Below are 19,531 nucleotides of genomic sequence, written 5' to 3' on the forward strand. Positions count from 1 at the left end.
AGTTCTGCAATGTTTGGATCATTTATTTGACTTGTGTCTGTTAATATCAAATGGAGACACATGCTCTCAGCTCTTGCAACCACATCCCCTGTTACAGATAAATCATACTCTTTGTGGCTATGAATTTTACATCCATATCTACATGCAACCTGTGGAATTCCCATACATAGTAGGAGCTATCACTGGATTGCAGATGACAGACGCTGACTGTTAGAACATATTAGAAAACCATAACAATAGTGAAGTTACCGGCAGCACAGAATGAGAGACTCCTCCTGTGAGCACAGACACACAGGCAAAGCAGCCATTCGGCAGTAGGATGGATCCTGACTACTAAAGAGGTAGGGAAAGGGGGGGGAGAAAGAGTGGTGGTGGGAGGGAGCAAGAGCAGCAAGCGAGCAAGCTAGGGAGCGAAAGAGAGGGAAGAATAGAAATCTGTATGTTGAGATCAGGAGAAACGCTAATGGTGCTGAACAGGCTTTAGTGGCTCGGATGGCGAAGGTGGCCGTAAAGCATCAAGATGTGCATGGGCTTCCTTGCTAATTGTGGATGAGAGCGAAGCAAGGAAGTACATACCGTGGAGGCTACCTACCAACACTGGGCTTGTCTGTCAACCACACAGGAGAGGTGGGTTAGTGGGAGGTCTATGACCCCCCTCATCATTTTCATCTGGAGAAAAGAGAGAATAGAGTGACAGAGAGAGAAAATAAAGTAAATTAAGGTGGCAGCGAGGGATAGTGAGCCATCTCTCTCTTTATTCCTTCCCCCATTCCAAAATCCATTGCATCCCTTTATCACCGAAATGTAGTGGCGTTCATGCCGATTGGAGGAGGAAGGGTCCCATTGACTGTTGAGGCTGAACCCCTCTCTTCAGCCCTCCGCAGCCCTTTCATTACCAGTCCCCATCTCTCCCTTTCCTCTCCCTCACTTCCGACCGTTATTTTCTCCTGTTTCTTCTTTTCATTATCCTTTTCACACTGCCCAGGGTACAGAAGGCATTCCCTTTTTGGTAGAAGTGGGTGTTTCTGGAGCTGTCATTGTGCTTGGTTCTGCTACAAAAGACAGCAGAGCGGGAGAGAGAGACAGAGTGAGCGCTAGAGAGAAAGAGAATAGAAGAGGAGCTTCAAAGAAAAGGGGGGACCTGGGACTACATGGAAGAACTAAGACCCTCTGGAAGGCGAATTGTTATAAAAGAGAAATTGTAAAAGCGGCTGACAACCATTTTAAGATAGCGGTTATAATTTGCCACTTGCAGATTATCGTTGGAATAAAAGGCTCAGGTTGCCGCGCCAAAACACTGGCGACTGGTTGGTTTATGCTACGTTCTGTTGCTAAGCAAGTCTCTCGAACCTGAAGTTCTTGTTGAGGAAATACTAGTGTCTTGAGGATCACTCACCCAACCTGCAACCATGAAGGGGGACTCAGAGGAAAGCATCGAGAGCATCCGGCCCTCCAACCTGCAAGCATTCGCCAACATGTCCACTCTACATGGCATGAGCCACATATTTGCCTACGGGCACATGACGTTTCGCCGCTTCCTCTGGACACTCTCGTTCCTGGGCTCGCTGGCCTTGCTGATGCTGGTGTGCATGGACCGCGTGTCCTACTACTTTGAGTATCCTCACGTCACTAAACTGGATGAGGTGGCGGCGCCTAACCTCACCTTCCCTGCTGTGACCTTCTGCAACCTCAACGAGTTCCGCTTCTCCCAGATCACCAGGAACGACCTGTATCATGTGGGGGAGCTCTTGGCCCTCCTGAACTCCAACTATCAGATAGCCAACACTCACCTGGCCGAGCCCGAGGTGCTGGACGCCCTCAAGGATAAGGCCAACTTCCTCAACTTCAAGCCCAAGCAGTTCAACATGACAGACTTCTACAACCGCACGGGCCACGATATCAATGACATGCTGCTGCATTGCACCTTCCGGGGATCGGAGTGTTACCCATGGAACTTCACTACCGTGAGTCTCTTCAAATCATTTCTGGTTATGTGGTTTGGGGTTTGCCTCTGGGTTTGTGTTAGGTGTTCTTTTCCAGACTTAACAAAGTTTGGATTTCAACAGTTTTAGTTAAGTAGTTTCTATATTAATTGAGGCTTGAGAGGAACACCTAATATCTTGATTCAGAGAACTTGGAACTAATTCACTGTCCCCATAGAGGCAGAAGTGGACATGTTGGTTTTTGTGTAGTCCTAAGGCTCCCTCAAGATTCACATAAGGCTTCTGCTGAGGATAGAAATTGATTGTCACAGTAACTTTGGATTAAAACCAAAAGCTTTCATGCTTGTGTTGTTACAGACAAGGTACAGTTACTCACCTGAGACATGCTGTGGTGTTGCTGTGCTGAAAGTTGTACATGTTTAAAGGTGATCCATAGCCTAAAGGGAAATCCAGAATTGGACATGACGGTCACATTAATAATATTGTACACTGTCAATGTAGCCGAGCCATTGAACACTGTCAATGGCTAGCTGTAATTATATTTTTTGTAGATGGTAGTCTACTGTAAGAAAAGCATTAGTTGTGGTTCAGGCTACTCTAGTGGTCTTGGTAAAAGACGGGGGGAGCAATGAGAAACTCAGGATGCACAGTTAGAGACATGCCCTTAATTTCTCTAAGCTGTTGTTTTCGTGAAGAGAAGTAATGATACATGATTAAATCCATACATTTTAGTAGCATGGAACAGACGGTGATATACGGTAGAAGTTGGGATACTCTGCCCATGAGGTGCCATCTGCAGGTCAAATTATGATCTAATCTAGACATTCATGAACAAAAGCACAGTATTGTTCAAACATTGTGAAGGGCATATTGTTATTGGTTATACTATCTGGTTTTGGTATTGATTCAATCATACAGTAATAAAGTCACTTTACACCTACCTACCATTCAAAGGTTTGGGGTCATTTAGATATTTCCTTGTTTAAAAAAAATAAATGTGTCTATTAAAATAACATATCAGAAATACAGTGTAGATATTGTTAATGTTGTAAATGACTATTGTAGCTGGAAACGGCAGATTTTTTATGGAATATCTACATAGGCATACAGAGGCCCATTATCAGCAACCATCACTCCTGTGTTCCAATGGCACGTTGTGTTTGCTAATTCAAGTTTATAATTTTAAAAGGCTAATTGATCATTAGAAAACCCTTTTGCAATTATGTTTTCTCAGCTGAAAACTGTTGTGCTAATTAAAGAAGCAATAAAACTGGCCTTCTTTAGAGAAGTTGAGTATCTGGAGCAACAGCATTTGTGGGTTTGATTACAGGCTCGAAATGGCCAGAAACAAATAACCTTCTTCTGAAACTCGTCAGTCTATTCTTGTTCTGAGAAATGAAGGCAATTCCATGCGAGAAATTGCCAAGAAACTGAAGATCTCGTACAACGATGGGTACTACTCCCTTCACAGAACAGCGCAAACTGGCTCTAACCAGAATAGAAAGAGGAGTGGAAGGGCCCGGTGCACAACTGAGCAAGAGGACAAGTACATTAGAGTGTCTAGTTTGAGAAACAGACACCTCACAAGTCCTCAACTGGCTGCTTCATTAAATAGTACCTGTAAAACACCAGTCTCAACGTCAACAGTGAAGAGGCAACTCCGGGATGCTGGCCTTCTAGGCAAAGTTGCAAAGAAAAAGCCACATCTCTGACTGGCCAATAAAAATAAAAGATTAAGATGGGCAAAAGAACACAGACACTGGACAGAGGAACTGGTTGAGAGAATGCCAAGAGTGTGCAAAGCTGTCATCAAGGCAAAGGGTGGCTACTTTGAAAAATCTCAAATATAAAATATAATTTGATTTGTTTAACACTTTTTTGGTTACTACGTGATTCCATATGTGTTATTTCATAGTTTTGATGTCTTCACTATCATTCTACAATGTAGAAAATAGTAAAAATTAAGAAAAACCCTATAATGAGTTGGTGTGTCCAAACTTTTGACTGGTGCTGTATATAACAAAACAATTATTTTATCATGCTCTCTCTTGTCCCTCTTCAGCAGACATACTGTATAGTGAGCAATTTGTTTGGAACATCAAATCGCAATAAAATTGCAGTATCAAATCGCAATACATATAGAATCGTGAGAATCATAAGAATCGTGAAAATCGCAATGCATATCGTATCGGTACCTAAGTATCAATGATTGTATCTTGAGGTCCCTGGCAATTCTCAGCCCTAAATATAGTGTGGGGCATTAACAAAATAGGCCTACCACCATATTCAGTTAAATTCAATACAACTGTATTTATCCCCCTAGGGGTAATTACAGTTTAGGGGCAAGTTTTGAAACCTCCTGGCCAGAGTATAACAGTACTTTATGTGTACTTAAAAAAAAACGGTGTAAATCTAGTACTCATAACGATGTAGATAGTGGATTACATACTGCATGTGCCCTTGGCAGCAACTTCCAAAAGCATTACCATTGGGTATGCTGTAGTTGTGTAACCTAACCTATATTCATTGGTGTTTTATTATGTGTTTTTTGATAACTGACTATGATTCATGGAATATTTGTTTGAGAAATTCTGATGTACATTTACATTGTGACGAAGAAAACCATTATTTTATTGTGAAATGTGTTGTCAATCATGACAGCTACTCTGGTACATGTGGTACATGCTGTATGTATGAGAATAATTATTTGTGATTTGACATATTGGAAAATGTTTTTACATTTAAAATGCCTTATCAACACACTGGGCCAATTTTACATAAGGCTGTCAGATATAGCAGAATAAAAGAAAGGCCTTGGTCCTTGTGCCTTCTCACACCGCTGAGGTGTGCGGTAATTCCCTGGCAAGGCACAGTATGTCGTGTGTTAATGCATACTTATATTCATATTCCATTTAGTTATGCCGCCAACCAATAACAATAACCACGTTTTTATGCGAGTAAATCACAACAGCTGTGATTGCAACAGGAAGTTTCAGTACAATTTTGAATGCCAACAGATAATTTGTTCGTATGACATGATGGGATATTTTTGTGTCGGTAAAATAGTAATGCGAAATAGCGCAAATATTGATATAAAAAAATCACTACAACTCGGGAAACCATGCAGTTTATTAGGTTACAGATGAAATACAGTAACTTATGATGTTTACATGAAAACTTAAGCAAAAAAGTACATTTTTGTGTGCACTACGCCAGTGTTTCGCAACCCTGGTCCTCCAGTACCCCCAACAGTACACATTTTTATTGTAGCCGTTGACAAGCACACCTGATTCAACTTGTCGAACTAATCATCAAGCCCTTAATGAGTTGAATGAGGTGTCTTTGTTAAAGGCTACAATGAAACTGTGTACTGTTGGGAGAACTCGAGGACCAGGGTTGGGAAACACTGCACTACGTCATCATCAAATCAAATCAAATGTATTTATAAAGCCCTTCTTACATCAGCTGATGTCACAAAGTGCTGTACAGAAACCCAGCCTAAAACCCCAAACAGCAAACAATGCAGGTGTAGAATTTATCATGCACAGATTGTTATCTGCAACAAGTCAGTTTGGTGGAAACTCACCAATGGTGGGAAAAATGTGCATGAAAATCTATTGCCAATTGGATGGAAACCAACTACTGATTAGTATTTGTTTAAATGATGGACCAAGTTCTTCTATTGATCTCACAGTTCTCTAAGGAATTTATTTTGATCCTGTGTGAATGAGAAAAAAAGTCTTCCTCCAAATCAGTAAGCTCATTAGGTAGTGTCCTAAATCTTATACTTTGGTCAAATAAAACTGACATCTCACCAGATGAGACTTTTAGTATTCTGGTTAAATGTCACCTACGCCTATGATGTTACCATTATGGTCAGGAAATGGAGACAGCGTGTGATGATGCTATGTGTGTGATTGAAAAGGAAATTAAATGGAAACAGTTTAGCTTACAATTTGGAGCCTAAGATGGCTTCATATAATTTTATATAAAGACTGCATGTGTGCATTGCCAGGATTTAGGCTAGGCTAATCATAGTGCTACAGAAATGGAATATATTTCCTTTGCCTAATGATTTCTGTTTCAAGTTATGTGTGAGTGCTGCCCCTCCCCTGTGCACCTGAGGGATAATGAAGTGATGAGTTGAAATAGAAACCCTCTATTAGTCCAGATGATATAACAGAGCTGTAGACCCAGTACCTGTAGCTACAGTTGACTGAGTCATAGGTTCTGCTTTAAACTGACATCTACATTATTAGTACTTCAAGACATTGTGAATATGGTGGCGATATGAGGTATTGGTTCAGGGAAATTCTAATTTTCTCACCCAATAGTTTTGATCTACAGTACACTGGTAGGCTACTTTAAACTTTCAAAAGTTTGAATCTTGACTGGTTTGAATTTGATTTTGTGCCTACTCATCATCTTAAAAACCTCAGCTCTCATATTAATGGTTAAATTAATATTCTTCCAAACAAAGAACTAAGCAGGTATTATTTTCACTGGGAAAATCCTTCGGACACACTGATATCAATATCACAATCAATCTGACACAATACAGTACAGATTTTACCTAGAAAAGTGTCTGATTAAGTCAGTGCTTTACTAAAACTTTATATATTATATTTTATATACAGTATTTCTGGCAGTACTGTTGCAGCAAGCAGAAATGTCTCTCAAACCCTAAATGTGACTCTGCAGAAAGTACTGTAGACTACATTCCGAGAGGGCTCATTAGTTCTCTCACATCATGTATGTCATTCCCCTATGCCCTCTCAGGTGGAACTAGAAACACTTCGAAGCTAGTTGCAACCTTAAATTTGATCAGGTGAAATGGTTTTATTTCCATTTATTTTATTAGAATGATTCAATGATTCAACTGATTTTCCCCAGGCATGGCCCTCTTTATTGGATTGCTTTGCAACATTCTTCTGACGAACATGGCATCATATGCACCTGAAATAGCTATATAGCGCTTAGGACTGGTTTAGGATTAGTTTACAGTACTGCTGGTAACATTCCAACTCTTTATACATTTCAAGTTATGCTGCAAAATGTAACAGATAACGAAGTTAGTCAAATAGTCTTGGAGCTATTGGATTGTGGCGCAACAAAAACACATTTTAGAAGGTTTATTGGAACACTGATTCACTCATAGCATTTCTCCTCCTATCGTGAGTGCTTGGATTGGTAAATGAAGTAAATGGAATTCTCTCCCTGTTTCAAAGTAACCTGGTCCATAACGTTGTCCGTTCTTTGTTGTATTCCTCTGAGCCATGTGTATGCTAATGGTCAAAAGTATCACGGCTCAGGAGAAGACCCAGATGCAGACAGTTCGAAGTAACAAAAGTTTACTACAAAAACAGGGGGCAGGCAAACGACAGGTCAAGGGCAGGCAGAGGTCAGTGATCTATAGCAGAGTCCGAAAGGTACAGAATGGCAGGCAGGCAGGCTCAGGGTCAGGGCAGGCAGATGTCAGTAATCCAGGGCACTGTCATAAGGTACAGAACAGCAGGCAGGGTCAGGTCAGGCAGAATGGTCAAAACCGGGAATACTAGAAAACAGGGAGTAGAGAAAAACAGGAGTATGGGAAAACTGCTGGTAGGTTTGACGAGACAAGCCTGAACTGGCAACAGACAAACAAGGAACACAGGGATAAATACACTGGGGAAAATGGGGAAGATGGGCGACACCCGGAGGGGGGTGGAGACAAGCACAAAGACAGGTGAAACAGATCAGGGTGTGACAAAAAGTCAATTTGGGGTTTGACTCTCAGCAGAGACGGAGTAGACTTACTGTATCTTAAGGATTACTTTACCACCAAACCAGTGGCTAGCTTATCAGAAGAAGAAGAAGAAGCAGGTACACCAATGTGTAGGGTTCTGTTTCTATCACAGACTTTCATATTCACAGCAATAGAATCATGTAACTTCGCTTTTACAGGTTTTGGGAAGAGTAATATTTGGCCATTGACAAGTGAGTTTGTGTGAACCAACTGCATGTGGTCATTCAGAAGACATTTTGTGTCTTAAGAGTGTTAACGCTGTGCTCTCTGTAGACCTTGAAATAGGAACTTGGCACATGGCTTGGCATATCCAGTGTGGGCTTATATGATTAGACTGTGACTGTGATTTGGTATTCTGGTGAACTCTCTTGTCTAAGCAATGGGGCATTTAAACTGAAATCCCACATTGCTTGTGAAGTAGTCACAACTGTCATTTCAATTGCATGTTCCTTCTTTGTATGAAATGGAAATATCTTAATTTCCATGTTTCTTGCCAAGCAACAGTCTTTGCCTTGGAACAGCAAATCTTTCATCAGTAATTTACATTGTAATGCTTGATTGAAAACACTTGCCAGGTCAAAGACCTGGTTAAGGTAGTGCCCACTTGAGCCCATCTTTGTGAATGCACATTCCATTGGCGCTGGTGGTTGAATGCACATGTGGTCTTACACATTCCTTGTCATACACCATATCTGATAATTAAATGATTGTGTTGAAGCACTAAACATCAGTCAAACCAACAGTATCAAACACACACCAGCAATCAGGTATTGCTGTGTTTTTATGGAGTGAATGAAGCATCGCCACAATATACTACATCATGCACCCCCATGCAGAAAAGCATTTGTCACTGTTGGGCTGGATGCCAGAAGGACTACATACTACTGATCCAGAAGTGAGCTCAGTGCTACACTACATCTATCCCATTAACCCTCTTTGGGGGTAACCGCTCTGTTGAAAACCTGCTATATGGCACACTGTGATTATGCTCAGAATTGTGCATAACACATGTGAATCAGTCATGATTAATTATGACATGATTGAATTAGATTCCACCCTTACGTCATTTGATGCATTTCTTTTAATTGTGATAATGTGAATTTGTTTTTTGTTAAAAAAAAAGCAGTAGGCTTATAGACCAATATTTAGAGAAATGCCTCAGGAAACATTCAATTATTCAAATGCCCCTAGAAAGGTCTTGTGAGAGAGATTTACAATGCAAAGGATTGTGGGAGGGATGAGCTTTGACCTTGAGTAAACGAGGAAGGAATTACATTAAGTCTGGAGTGTGACACAATGGAGCTTGGAAATCATTAAAATTCACCTTAAAGTAAAAAATAAATAAAAAAAGATCACAATTTACATTTTCAATGTCATTCAAAAAATTAATTTGTAACCCCCACCACCCATCATACAAACCTGCTGTATATTCGAAAAGACACAGAAAATAAACACACAGAGTTGCCCAGACATTAGTCTTACGGTACTAGTTCCTTCATCTATCCCCATATGGTTTAGCTAATAAAATAAGCAAAATCAAAGCTGTGCTGCTCTGCAGTGCTAGTCTGGAGAAGAGAGCCTCATCAGTTCACAGGTGAAGGCTGCTGTTCACACATCGATTTGGTTTCGGCTTTGGCTTTTTGTGACCTTCCTCATTTCGCTACAATGTTATTTCTGAGTTTAATTTAAGTGTGTCCAAGAGCTGGTGTTGAATAGGTTTCAGCTAAAGACTACATTATGGGGCCTATCTTCCAGGTTCACTTGGAAATGCTCAGCAATGTATGAGTGCTTATAGTGTGGTCTAGTCCTGCAATTGTGGTCTTTGGATTTGAACACATGCCACAACATACTGCAGGAGCACTGTCAATACCACTGATTCAGTGGTAGTGGTAAAGCCAGGGCATTTCTTGGTCTGGGGGCTACAGTACTTCAGGACTCAAGAAGGCAGTAGCGTTGTTAACTTAGCCATCTGCTACACTTTCAAAGGACAAAATCCCATTGGCTGTGGAAGTGACATTTCTCTGAAGAGGTCTCTCAATACAAAATCAAAATTAGTTTTGATTTGGATCATAATTGTCATGTCCACATTGGGGCAGTGGTTTAATAGCACTGAGCCCATTGAGAGATCGAACAAATAAGAGCCAGGCCTAATTCGCACATCTATCAAGTACTTAAGAATGCTTTGCAATTGAAATATTTATTGCATAAAGCTTTCCACTTGCAAACCCCTTCATAATATTTCCTTGTAATCCTGAAATGCCCGCTAAGACATTTTCTTTTCAAGATCAGTGGGAGAGCTACACAGTAGGATTTTATTTTAATAGAATTTTATTGCAAGGCTTACCAATTTTTTACTCAGTTGAAAAAGTGGCCTATTCCATAATACTTATTTAGAAGTTTTGAATGCTTTGAGAATGCTTGTTTGGCTATAATTTGATTTAAAAATCAACTAAATATTTATGCAATGCTCTCTCACAGTTGGAGAGAAATGTTGTTTTGCCGTATCCTGGAAACCTCTGTACATAAGGTTTACTTGAATACGCCCTATGACTGTTATCTTTATTAGATTATAGGCCTATGCTAACTATTTCAAGGACAATTGTCCTACTGTGGTTTAAAGAGTATGGTGAAATGATCATGTTTTCCTGCCAAAGATGAGGCTGTTATCGATATGTATCTATTGGCTAGCCACCTTCAAGAGTCTATGCCCAGCAGAGCATGTAAATTGTTTCTCACTCTTTGATGGACTTGTCAGCTATAGTGAGCAAGAAGTTGATTATCATAAACTGATAGCACTGAGGTAATACTAGAGTCTTTATTCTTGACAGGTCATGACAAGTCCCTCTAGGGTACGCCTTACCCTGGCATTTTCTCACACATAGATCTGACTGCGAATAAACAGAATCAGTATTCATCACTGCATTTTGCTGAAGCTCAGTGTTCTTCTTTAAGACTTGAAATCGCCTTTCATCTTGAGTGTTCTCCATGACAGCAGGTGTCGAGGGAGTGAGAGACGTATCTGTGATAGGTCGCTAGCTGGTATTACTGGGGCTGATTGACATAATGCTATGTCTAATGGATTTAGCTATTACCACGGCACCCACTGAGCATGTAAATCTAAGAGCTCCTAACAAGCACTCTTTAGCACCCTATTTCCTATATAGTTACAATACTTACCTGGTCAAAGGTAGTGTGAATAGGGTTCCATTTTGGAGGCAACCATAATATCTTATAGCAGTGTTTCTCCTTCTTGGTCCTAAGGACACAAAGGGGTGCACATTTTAGTTTTTTCCCTAGCACTCACCAGATTATATTAATCAAAGGCTTGTTGGTGAGATTATTAGCTGAATCCGGTGTGTTAGTGCTAGTCTAGGGCAAAATGAAAAATGTGCACCCCTTTGGATGCCCAGGACCTGGATAAGAAACAATGTCCTATAGGATAGGGCTGCACGATTAATCAAATGTTAACCATTTTGCAAGAGGCTGCGATATTTTCAAATGTCACTTTTGTTTTACTTTTGATTTATTGCTCAAGTTCTCTCTGTTGCTCCTCTTTGGCTGCTTCCCAATCCCACACACACCAAGCCCTGCTCCCTGTCACTCAAGCAGACCAATTCCTCATGCTCGAGATTCACTCACAATGACCAAACAGCATGCAACAGATTTTTCCAAACAAGAATGACGCAGCTTTCCACTTTGCTTATTAATATGAATCCACATGTTTTTCATATAATACTATTTGTCTGTGTAACTTGCTTTCTGCAAAACACTAGCTTGTTGGTCTTAGCAAGCTGCAAAAACCCTTTTAGGTCTATGATAGCGCCGAAGGAAATGGCTGCATCGTGACTATTTCTTAAGAAACTCTGCAGTATTGTGTTTGTTTATGTAATTTTTTTTTACATTAGCTCAGGAATTGTTTTGTGTCATTACATACAGCCGGGAAGAACTATTGGATATTAGAGCGGTGGTAACTCACCAGAACTTCCAACATTACGACCAGGATTATGACTTCCCTGGAACAGAACCTTTATTCAATCTCCCCAGAGTAATTTAACTTATTTCAGAGGCTGACCCAAAACAATGCCGGCGGAGGAGAGGTACTCGGGGCGGTCTTCTGGTCTGACTTAGGAAGCGTGCATACCACCCACCTATCCTGAGTATTTTACACGCTAATGTCCAATCTCTGGATAAGAAAGTTGATGAGCTCAAGGCGAGAGTTGCTTTTCAGAGAGACACCAGTGATTGTAACATACTCTGCTTCACGGAAACATGGCTCTCTCGAGATATACTGTCTGACTCTGTAAAGCCAGTTGGGTTCTCAGTACATCACGCCGACAGTAACAAACATTTCTCCGGGAAGCAGAAGGGTGGAGGTATATGTTTTATGATTAACAACTTATGGTGTAACTGTGATAACATACAGGAACTCAAGTCCTTCTGTTCACCCAACCTAGAATATCTCACAATCAAATGCCGATCATACTATCTCCCGAGAGAATCTTCGTCAATAATAGCCACAGCGGTCTATATCCCCCTTCAAGCTGATACCACGACAGCCTTCAAAGAACTTCACCGGACTTTATGCAAACTGGAAACCACATATCCCGAGGCTGCATTTATTGTAGCTGGGGATTTAAACAAAGCAAATTTGAGGAAAAGGCTCCCGAAATTCTATCAACAAATGGATTGTTGTACTTGCACTGCTAAAACTCTCGACCATTTGTTGTACTACCTTCCAGAATGCATATAAGGCCCTCCCCCGCACTCCATTCGGCAAATCTGACCACAATTCCATCTTGCTATTCCCTTCCTACAGGCAGAAACTCAAACAGGAAGCACACGTGGTAAGGACTATTCAAAGCTGGTCTGACCAATCGGAATCCAAGCTTCAAGATGGTTTTGACTACAAGGACTGGGATATGTTCAGAGTAGCTTCAGAAAATAATATCGACACATATACCGATACGGTGAATGAGTTTATTAGGAAGTGCATAGAAGATGTTGTACCCACTGTGACTATTAAAACCTACCCCAACCTGAAACCATGGATAGATGGGAGAATTTGCGCAAAACTGAAAGCGCGAACCACCGCATTTAACCAGGGAAAGAAGACTGGGAATATGGAAGAATACAAACCTGTGTAGTCATTCCCTCTGCAAAGCAATCAAGCAGGCTAAACGTTGGTATAAAGTTGAGTCCCAGTTCAATGGCTCAGACACGAGACGTATGTGGCAGGGTCTACATACAATCATGGATTATAAAAGGAAAACCAGCTACGTCGCGGACACCGATGTCTTGCTTCCGGACAGGATGAACACCTTCTTTGCTCGCTTTGAGGATAATACAGTGACACCGACGCGGCCGACTATCAAAGAATGTGGGATCTCCTTCTCCATGGCCAATATGAGTAAGACATTTAAGTGTGTTAACCCTCACAAGGCTGCCGGCCCAGATGGTATCCCTAGCCGCGTCCTCAGAGCATGCGCAGACCAGCTGGCTGGTGTGCTTACAGATATATTAAATCTCTCCCTATCTCAGTCTGTTGTCCCCACGTGCGTCAAGATCCCTGTACCTAAGAAAGCGAAGGTAATTTGCCCCGTAGCACTCACCTCTGTCATCATGCTTTGAGAGACTAGTAAAGGATCATATCACCTCCACCTTACATGCCACCCTCGACCCACTTCAATTTGCTTACCTCCCCAATAGATCAACAGACAATGCAATTGCCACCACACTGCACAGGCATACCTATGTAAGAATGCTGTTCATTGACAATAGCTCAGCATTCAACACTCATCATCAAGCTCATCATCAAGCTTGAGGCCCTGGGTCTGAACCCCTCCCTGTGCAACTGGGTCCTGGACTTCCTGACAGGTCGCCCCCGGGTGGTGAAGGTAGGAAACAACACCTCCTCTTCACTGATCCTCAACACTGGGGCCCCACAAGGATGCGTGCTCAGCCCCCTCTTGTACTCCCTGTTCACCCATGACTGCGTGGCCAAGCACGCCTCCAACTCAATCATCAAGTTTGCAGACGACACAAGAGTAGTAGGTTTGATTACCGACAATGATGAGACAGCATACAGGGAGGATTATTATTTTCCTGGGAGTGTGGTCCCAGGAAAATAACCTCTCTCTCAACTTCAACTAAACTAAGGAGATTATCATGGACTTCAGGAAACAGCCGAGGGAGCACCCTCCTATCCACATCGATGGGACCGCATTGGAGAAGGTGAAAAGCTTTAAGTTCCTCGTCGTACACATCACAGACAAACTGAAATTGTCCACCCACACAGACAGTGTGGCGAAGAAGTTGCAACAGCCAAAACCCTCACAAACTTTTACAGATGCACAATTGAGAGCATCCTGTCAGACTGTATCACCATCTGGTACGGCAACTGCACCGCCCACAAACGCAAAGCTCTCCAGAGGGCGGTGCGGTCTGCCCAATGCATTACCAGGGGCAAACTACCCACCCTCATGGACACCTACAGCACCCGATGCCATAGGAAGGTCAAACAGATCATCAAGGACATCAACCAACCGAGCCACTGTCTGTTCACCCCCCTATCAACCAGAAGGCGAGGTCAGTACAGGTCCATCAAAGCTGGGACCAAGAGACTGAAAAACAGCTTCTATCTCGAGGGCATCAGACTGCTAAACAGCCATCACTAGCACATCAGAGGCGGCTGCCTATAGACATAGATTAGAAATCACTGACCACTTTTAGAAATGGATCACTAGCCACTTTAATAATGTTCCGTATCTATCATTACTCATCTCATATGTATAAACTGGACTCCACACTATTCTATGGTATATTAGTCACTATTAAATTGTGTTTACATATTGCATCACCCATCTCATACAGTATGTATTTACTGTATTGCATTGTATACTACACCACTGACTGTTAAACAGCCACCTCCAGCACATCAGAAGCTGCTGCCTATAGACATAGATTAAAAATCATTGGCCACTTTAAGGAAATGAAACACTAGCCACTTTAATAATGTCTCCATAACTTGCATTACACATCTCATATGTATAAACTGTACTCTATACTATTTTATGGTATTGAAGTCACTTTAATTGTGTGTAAATATTGCATCACCCATCTCATATGTATATACTGTATTCTATACTATGCCTCTGTATCTTAGTCCAATGCCGCTTTGACATATATGTATATATTCTTAATCCATTCCTTACTTAGATTTACGTGTATTTTGGGTATATGTTGCGAAACTGTTGGATATTACTTGTTAGATATTACTGCACTGTCGGAGCTAGAAGCACAAGCATTTCGCTATACACACAATACCATCTGCTAAACACGTGTATGTGACCAATACCTTTGATTTGATTTGAAATGTGCCTAAAAAATGTGTGTTAGTGCCTAATGCTAATCACTATAGCTAGCTAGCTGGGTAGCTAAAGATAAGGCAAATCTTGCTAGCAAACTGTTCCTCTATTACAGGCTGGTAGCAGTGGGGGAGTATATCAGCATTGTTTGTGCAATTAATACTCTAAAATCTTCATCTGAATGTACCTATCTATTTCAATATATATAGGGTCCCATGGGAAACACTGTCCAACACTTTGGTTCCTACTCTGCCACAACCATCTCCTCTATTAACTTTTTAATTCGTTGCCATGACAAACAAAGTTGCATTTCAAGTGCCCACTGTATTCCAACCATAAAATTAGAATGATTATTTTATGTATATGATTCCAACAGTCTATCCAAGTGTTTTGGTCTATAATTGCAGGTAAAATCACAATCGCAAGGTTTGGTTCAAAAATCGCAATACATTTATTTTGCCCATAGCGTGCAGCACTACTATAGGATTATTTAACTCCAGAGAGCAATTGATACATAAAATAAGAATGGATGATTCTGTTTTTGTAAAACAAGCACCTAGTCCTTGCTCTGGCGTAGTCGGTCGGTGGGAAACCAAGTACTAGTTTTATTTAATTTTTATTTAACCTTTATTTAAATAAAAATAAAGCCCGACTAGCATCGCTACTCTGGACGGTTCTGACCTAGAATATATGGACAACTACAAATGCCTAGGTGTCTGGTTAGACTGTAAACTCTCCTTCCAGACTCACATTAAGCATCTCCAATTCAAAATTAAATCTAGAATCGGCTTCCTATTTCGCAACAAAGCATTCTTCACTCATGCTGCCAAACATACCCTCGTAAAACTGACTATCCTACTGATCCTTGACTTCGGTGATGTCATTTACAAAATAGCCCCCAACACTCTACTCAGCAAACTGGATGCAGTCTATCACAGTGCCATCTGTTTTGTCATCAAAGCCCCATATACTACCCACCACTGCAACCTGTATGCTCTCGTTGGTTGGCCCTCACTACATATCCGTAGCCAAACCCACTGGCTCCAGGTCATCTAAAAGTCTTTGCTAGGTAAAGCCCCGCCTTATCTCAGCTCACTGGTCACCATAGCAACACCCACCCTACTTCAATTCCCGGGTATCGATTGTTGATGCAGACGGTGCACAACCCCTTTAAGTTCCCTATTCGCTCCCTCTCCCCTCCCCTCCCACACCCACACACTGAAATAAAGTTTTTTTTTTTTTTTACATAACATGGCTATTAACAAGATATCAAAGAAATAGCATGTAAACACATAAGGAAGATTTATATTATGTAGTTACAAAAACTTGACAAAATAATGTTATTGTGTACAAATCATTAAAATCCAGACAGAAAATATTTACACAAGAAGCAACCTAATATCACACAGTCAAACTCTCATTTCATTTAGTAAGTTCACCATTCTGCCATTCTCATTGTTAAACATCCATTAAACAACACCCACACGCTCCAGCAGGTATATTGCACTGGTCATCCCCAAAGCCAATACTTCCTTTGGCCGCCTTTCATTCCAGTTCTCTGCTGCCAATGACTGAAACGAATTGCAAAAATCTCTGAAGCTGGAGTCTTATATCTCCCTCTCTAACTTTAAGCATCAGCTGTCAGAGCAGCTTACCGATCACTGTACCTGTATACAGCCCATCTGTAAATAGCACACCCAACTACCTCATCCCCATATTATTACTTACCCTCTTGCTCTTTTTCACCCCAGTATCTCTACTTGCACATCATCATCTACACATCTATCAATGCAGTATTAATGCTAAATTGTAATTATTTCTCCTCTATGGCCTTTGTATTGCCTACCTCCCTACTCTTCTACATTTGCACACACTGTACATAGATTTTTCTGTTTTTCTTTTCTATTGTGTTATTGACTGTACGTTTGTTTATGTGTAACTCTGTGTTGTTGTTTTTATCGCACTGCTTTGCTTTATCTTGGCCAGGTCGCAGTTGTAAATGAGAACTTGTTCTCAACTGGCCTACCTGGTTAAATAAAGGTGAAATAAAAAATACAAATATTTTTTTAACTAGGTAAGTCAGTTAAGAACAAGTTTTTATTTACAGTGACAGCTTACCAGGGGACAGTGGGTTAACTGCCTTGTTCAGGGGCAGAATGACAGATTTTTACCTTGTCAGCTCAGGGATTTGATCCAGCAACCTTTCAGTCACTGGCCCAACACTCTAACCACTAGTCTACCTGCCACCCTAAGTATGCCCTTCCATCTGCACAAATGCTTTTTCCTATTAAACTACAGCAACAAAACAAGTGGAGCTCAAGTAAATGTCACTCTAAAAATCAATTCTGCCTCATTCCTACACGTTCTGGATGTTTATTAATCCCCTTAAATTCGTCCCGGAAAAACAAATAACTCATTGGCGCAAGAAGCTCTTAAGAGCAGCAACTTAGGCCAGTCCTCAAAATACATTATGTCAGTGTACCCTCACACATCATGACCAACCCACGCATGGTGAAACTAAACGAGTAAAAGTATTTTTACCTGCCACTGACTTGATTGCAGTCGGTCTTGCGTAGTCAAAAGGGGCGCAGCGGTTCCCGACTCATTTAAATTAATTGGCTGCAGTTAGGTTTATCTTTATGAATGGCCACAATGGTGGATTACTGAGCGTGAGGCCAAATAATTGTACAACATGTTCTACCGCACATGTCCTATTCATGAAAGAAATGAACCTAGTCTGAGGTCCATTTTTATGCAATGAGAAGCTGAATAATGTTGTTAAAAGGTTGCTTCGTCCTGTATAAGTTGGCCTTCCAGCCTCCTACTAGGAATTGCTGTGATTCAATTTTGGTCTTTCACCAGTGTGCTCTTAGGTCACCACAATGGTTCAGAAAGACCTGAGAGTTTCCAATAAAGGTAATGGGTTTTTCTTCTTCGTCATCTTTTAAAAAGCCAGCTGTCATTCTGTCAATGTTCATATGTGATCCAGTTCTGTTGTCCCACTTGACTAGCTGACTGTTTATGCTGACTATTATAATGCTGTGAGCAGCTTTGTTAGCATTTCATGACTATTTAAAACCCGTTGTCAGCTGTGAGATACAGTAGAAGACAAAGGATCAAAAGACATGTAAGAACCGGCTACAGATTTTCCGATTCTAGATGTTTAAACAACAATGCCCAAGTGTTTTTCTTAACATATGTTAGCTGTGTAATCTGAAGACTTGGAAGAACATAGGAAATGTTTTCTTCCACCAACATCTCAACAAATAGAGTTTTGATGTGGCGTCGGTTTTTCCCTAAGAACTGGATGCAAGTTTCAAAGTTATTTTTAATTTGTGGATCGTGCCTTTTCATCTTCTAGACGTGAGATAGCTTGAAGTTTGAATTCTTTTTTCTTTATGAAATTAATCTCAGAGAGAGAGAGAGAGAGAGAGATTGGTGTGTGTGTGTGTCTCTAGCTTTTCACTGGCTCAATTAACGTTTGTTCACCCCTAGAATGAATCTTGTTTGTTCTGGGTACCGACTGACTAAACGTGCTCTGTCATGCATTCTTGCCTCTGAGTTCTCCCACAAGAATCCCTGCTCAGTACTATTGTGGTTTTTAAATGATAATTAATTTGGTAATAATTGAATATTTGTTCCAGGCCTTCCCTGCTCTTTGTATCATGCCCTGGGGTGATACGCATGGCACATTGTATAACTTGCAATGCTGTTTTGTAACGTATTTTTTTTTATAACGTATACTTATATCTTACTGTATTCTGATTGTTCCATCAATAGAACCCTTGAACGCTCTGCATTATTTTTTTCATCCTATGATTCTGTTACACCAATGGAACTCAGTGGAGTCAAGGTTTGTACAACAACTGTAACTGAGAAGGCTTTCAAACTGAATTACAAATGCAGTTGCAGCAACAGCAGTCACCATGCAGTCAAAGAGCACACTGTAAGTAGGCCTGACAGACACTAGAGCTGTTAGATGAAGCGAGACGCACTAGCCTGTGACGAGAGCATGAGGTCATACACTGTATATCCAGTCAATGTTTGTGTGCACGAGGTTAACAGACCATTACAATGTTTCCATGTGAGTGTTTTTGTCCCCTTAGGTAACTTTATGGCTTACTGACAGCAGGCCTTTTCTACAGAAACCACACTGCAGCAACAACTGATGGGAGAGGCAACCAAACTATACAAAAGGAAACTCCTTTTATTATCAACTGCATTTAAATATTTAGTTTGGGTCTCCTATGACATCTTTAAAATGTGATAGATGTAGTTTGAAAAATGGAGAGAGATTTTTATTTATTTTGGGGGATTAAGATTGTGTTTATTCTCATAGATTTAATTTCTGGGCATCAAGAAAACAAATTAATGAAATACCAATAAAACAAAGAACTTGACTGACATCATTAGTAGAGTCTAATAATGGAACCAAAATG

The 19,531-nt window shown here is 40.9% G+C and overlaps 1 protein-coding gene across 1 annotated transcript in view; it reads left to right on the forward strand.

The window, feature by feature from the left end:
• Positions 1-344: 344 nt before the first annotated feature.
• Positions 345-19,531, forward strand: part of LOC115157185 (acid-sensing ion channel 1C-like) — a 165,848-nt gene continuing 146,661 nt past the window's right edge. Inside the window, exon 1 of the mRNA XM_029705222.1 lies at positions 345-1,964. Coding sequence (XP_029561082.1) covers positions 1,410-1,964 — 555 coding nt within the window. The 5' untranslated portion in view covers positions 345-1,409. The remainder of the gene's footprint in view (positions 1,965-19,531) is intronic.

The sequence above is a fragment of the Salmo trutta genome, chromosome 21 (genome assembly GCF_901001165.1).
Source record: "Salmo trutta chromosome 21, fSalTru1.1, whole genome shotgun sequence".
NCBI classification, from domain to species: Eukaryota; Metazoa; Chordata; class Actinopteri; order Salmoniformes; family Salmonidae; genus Salmo; species Salmo trutta.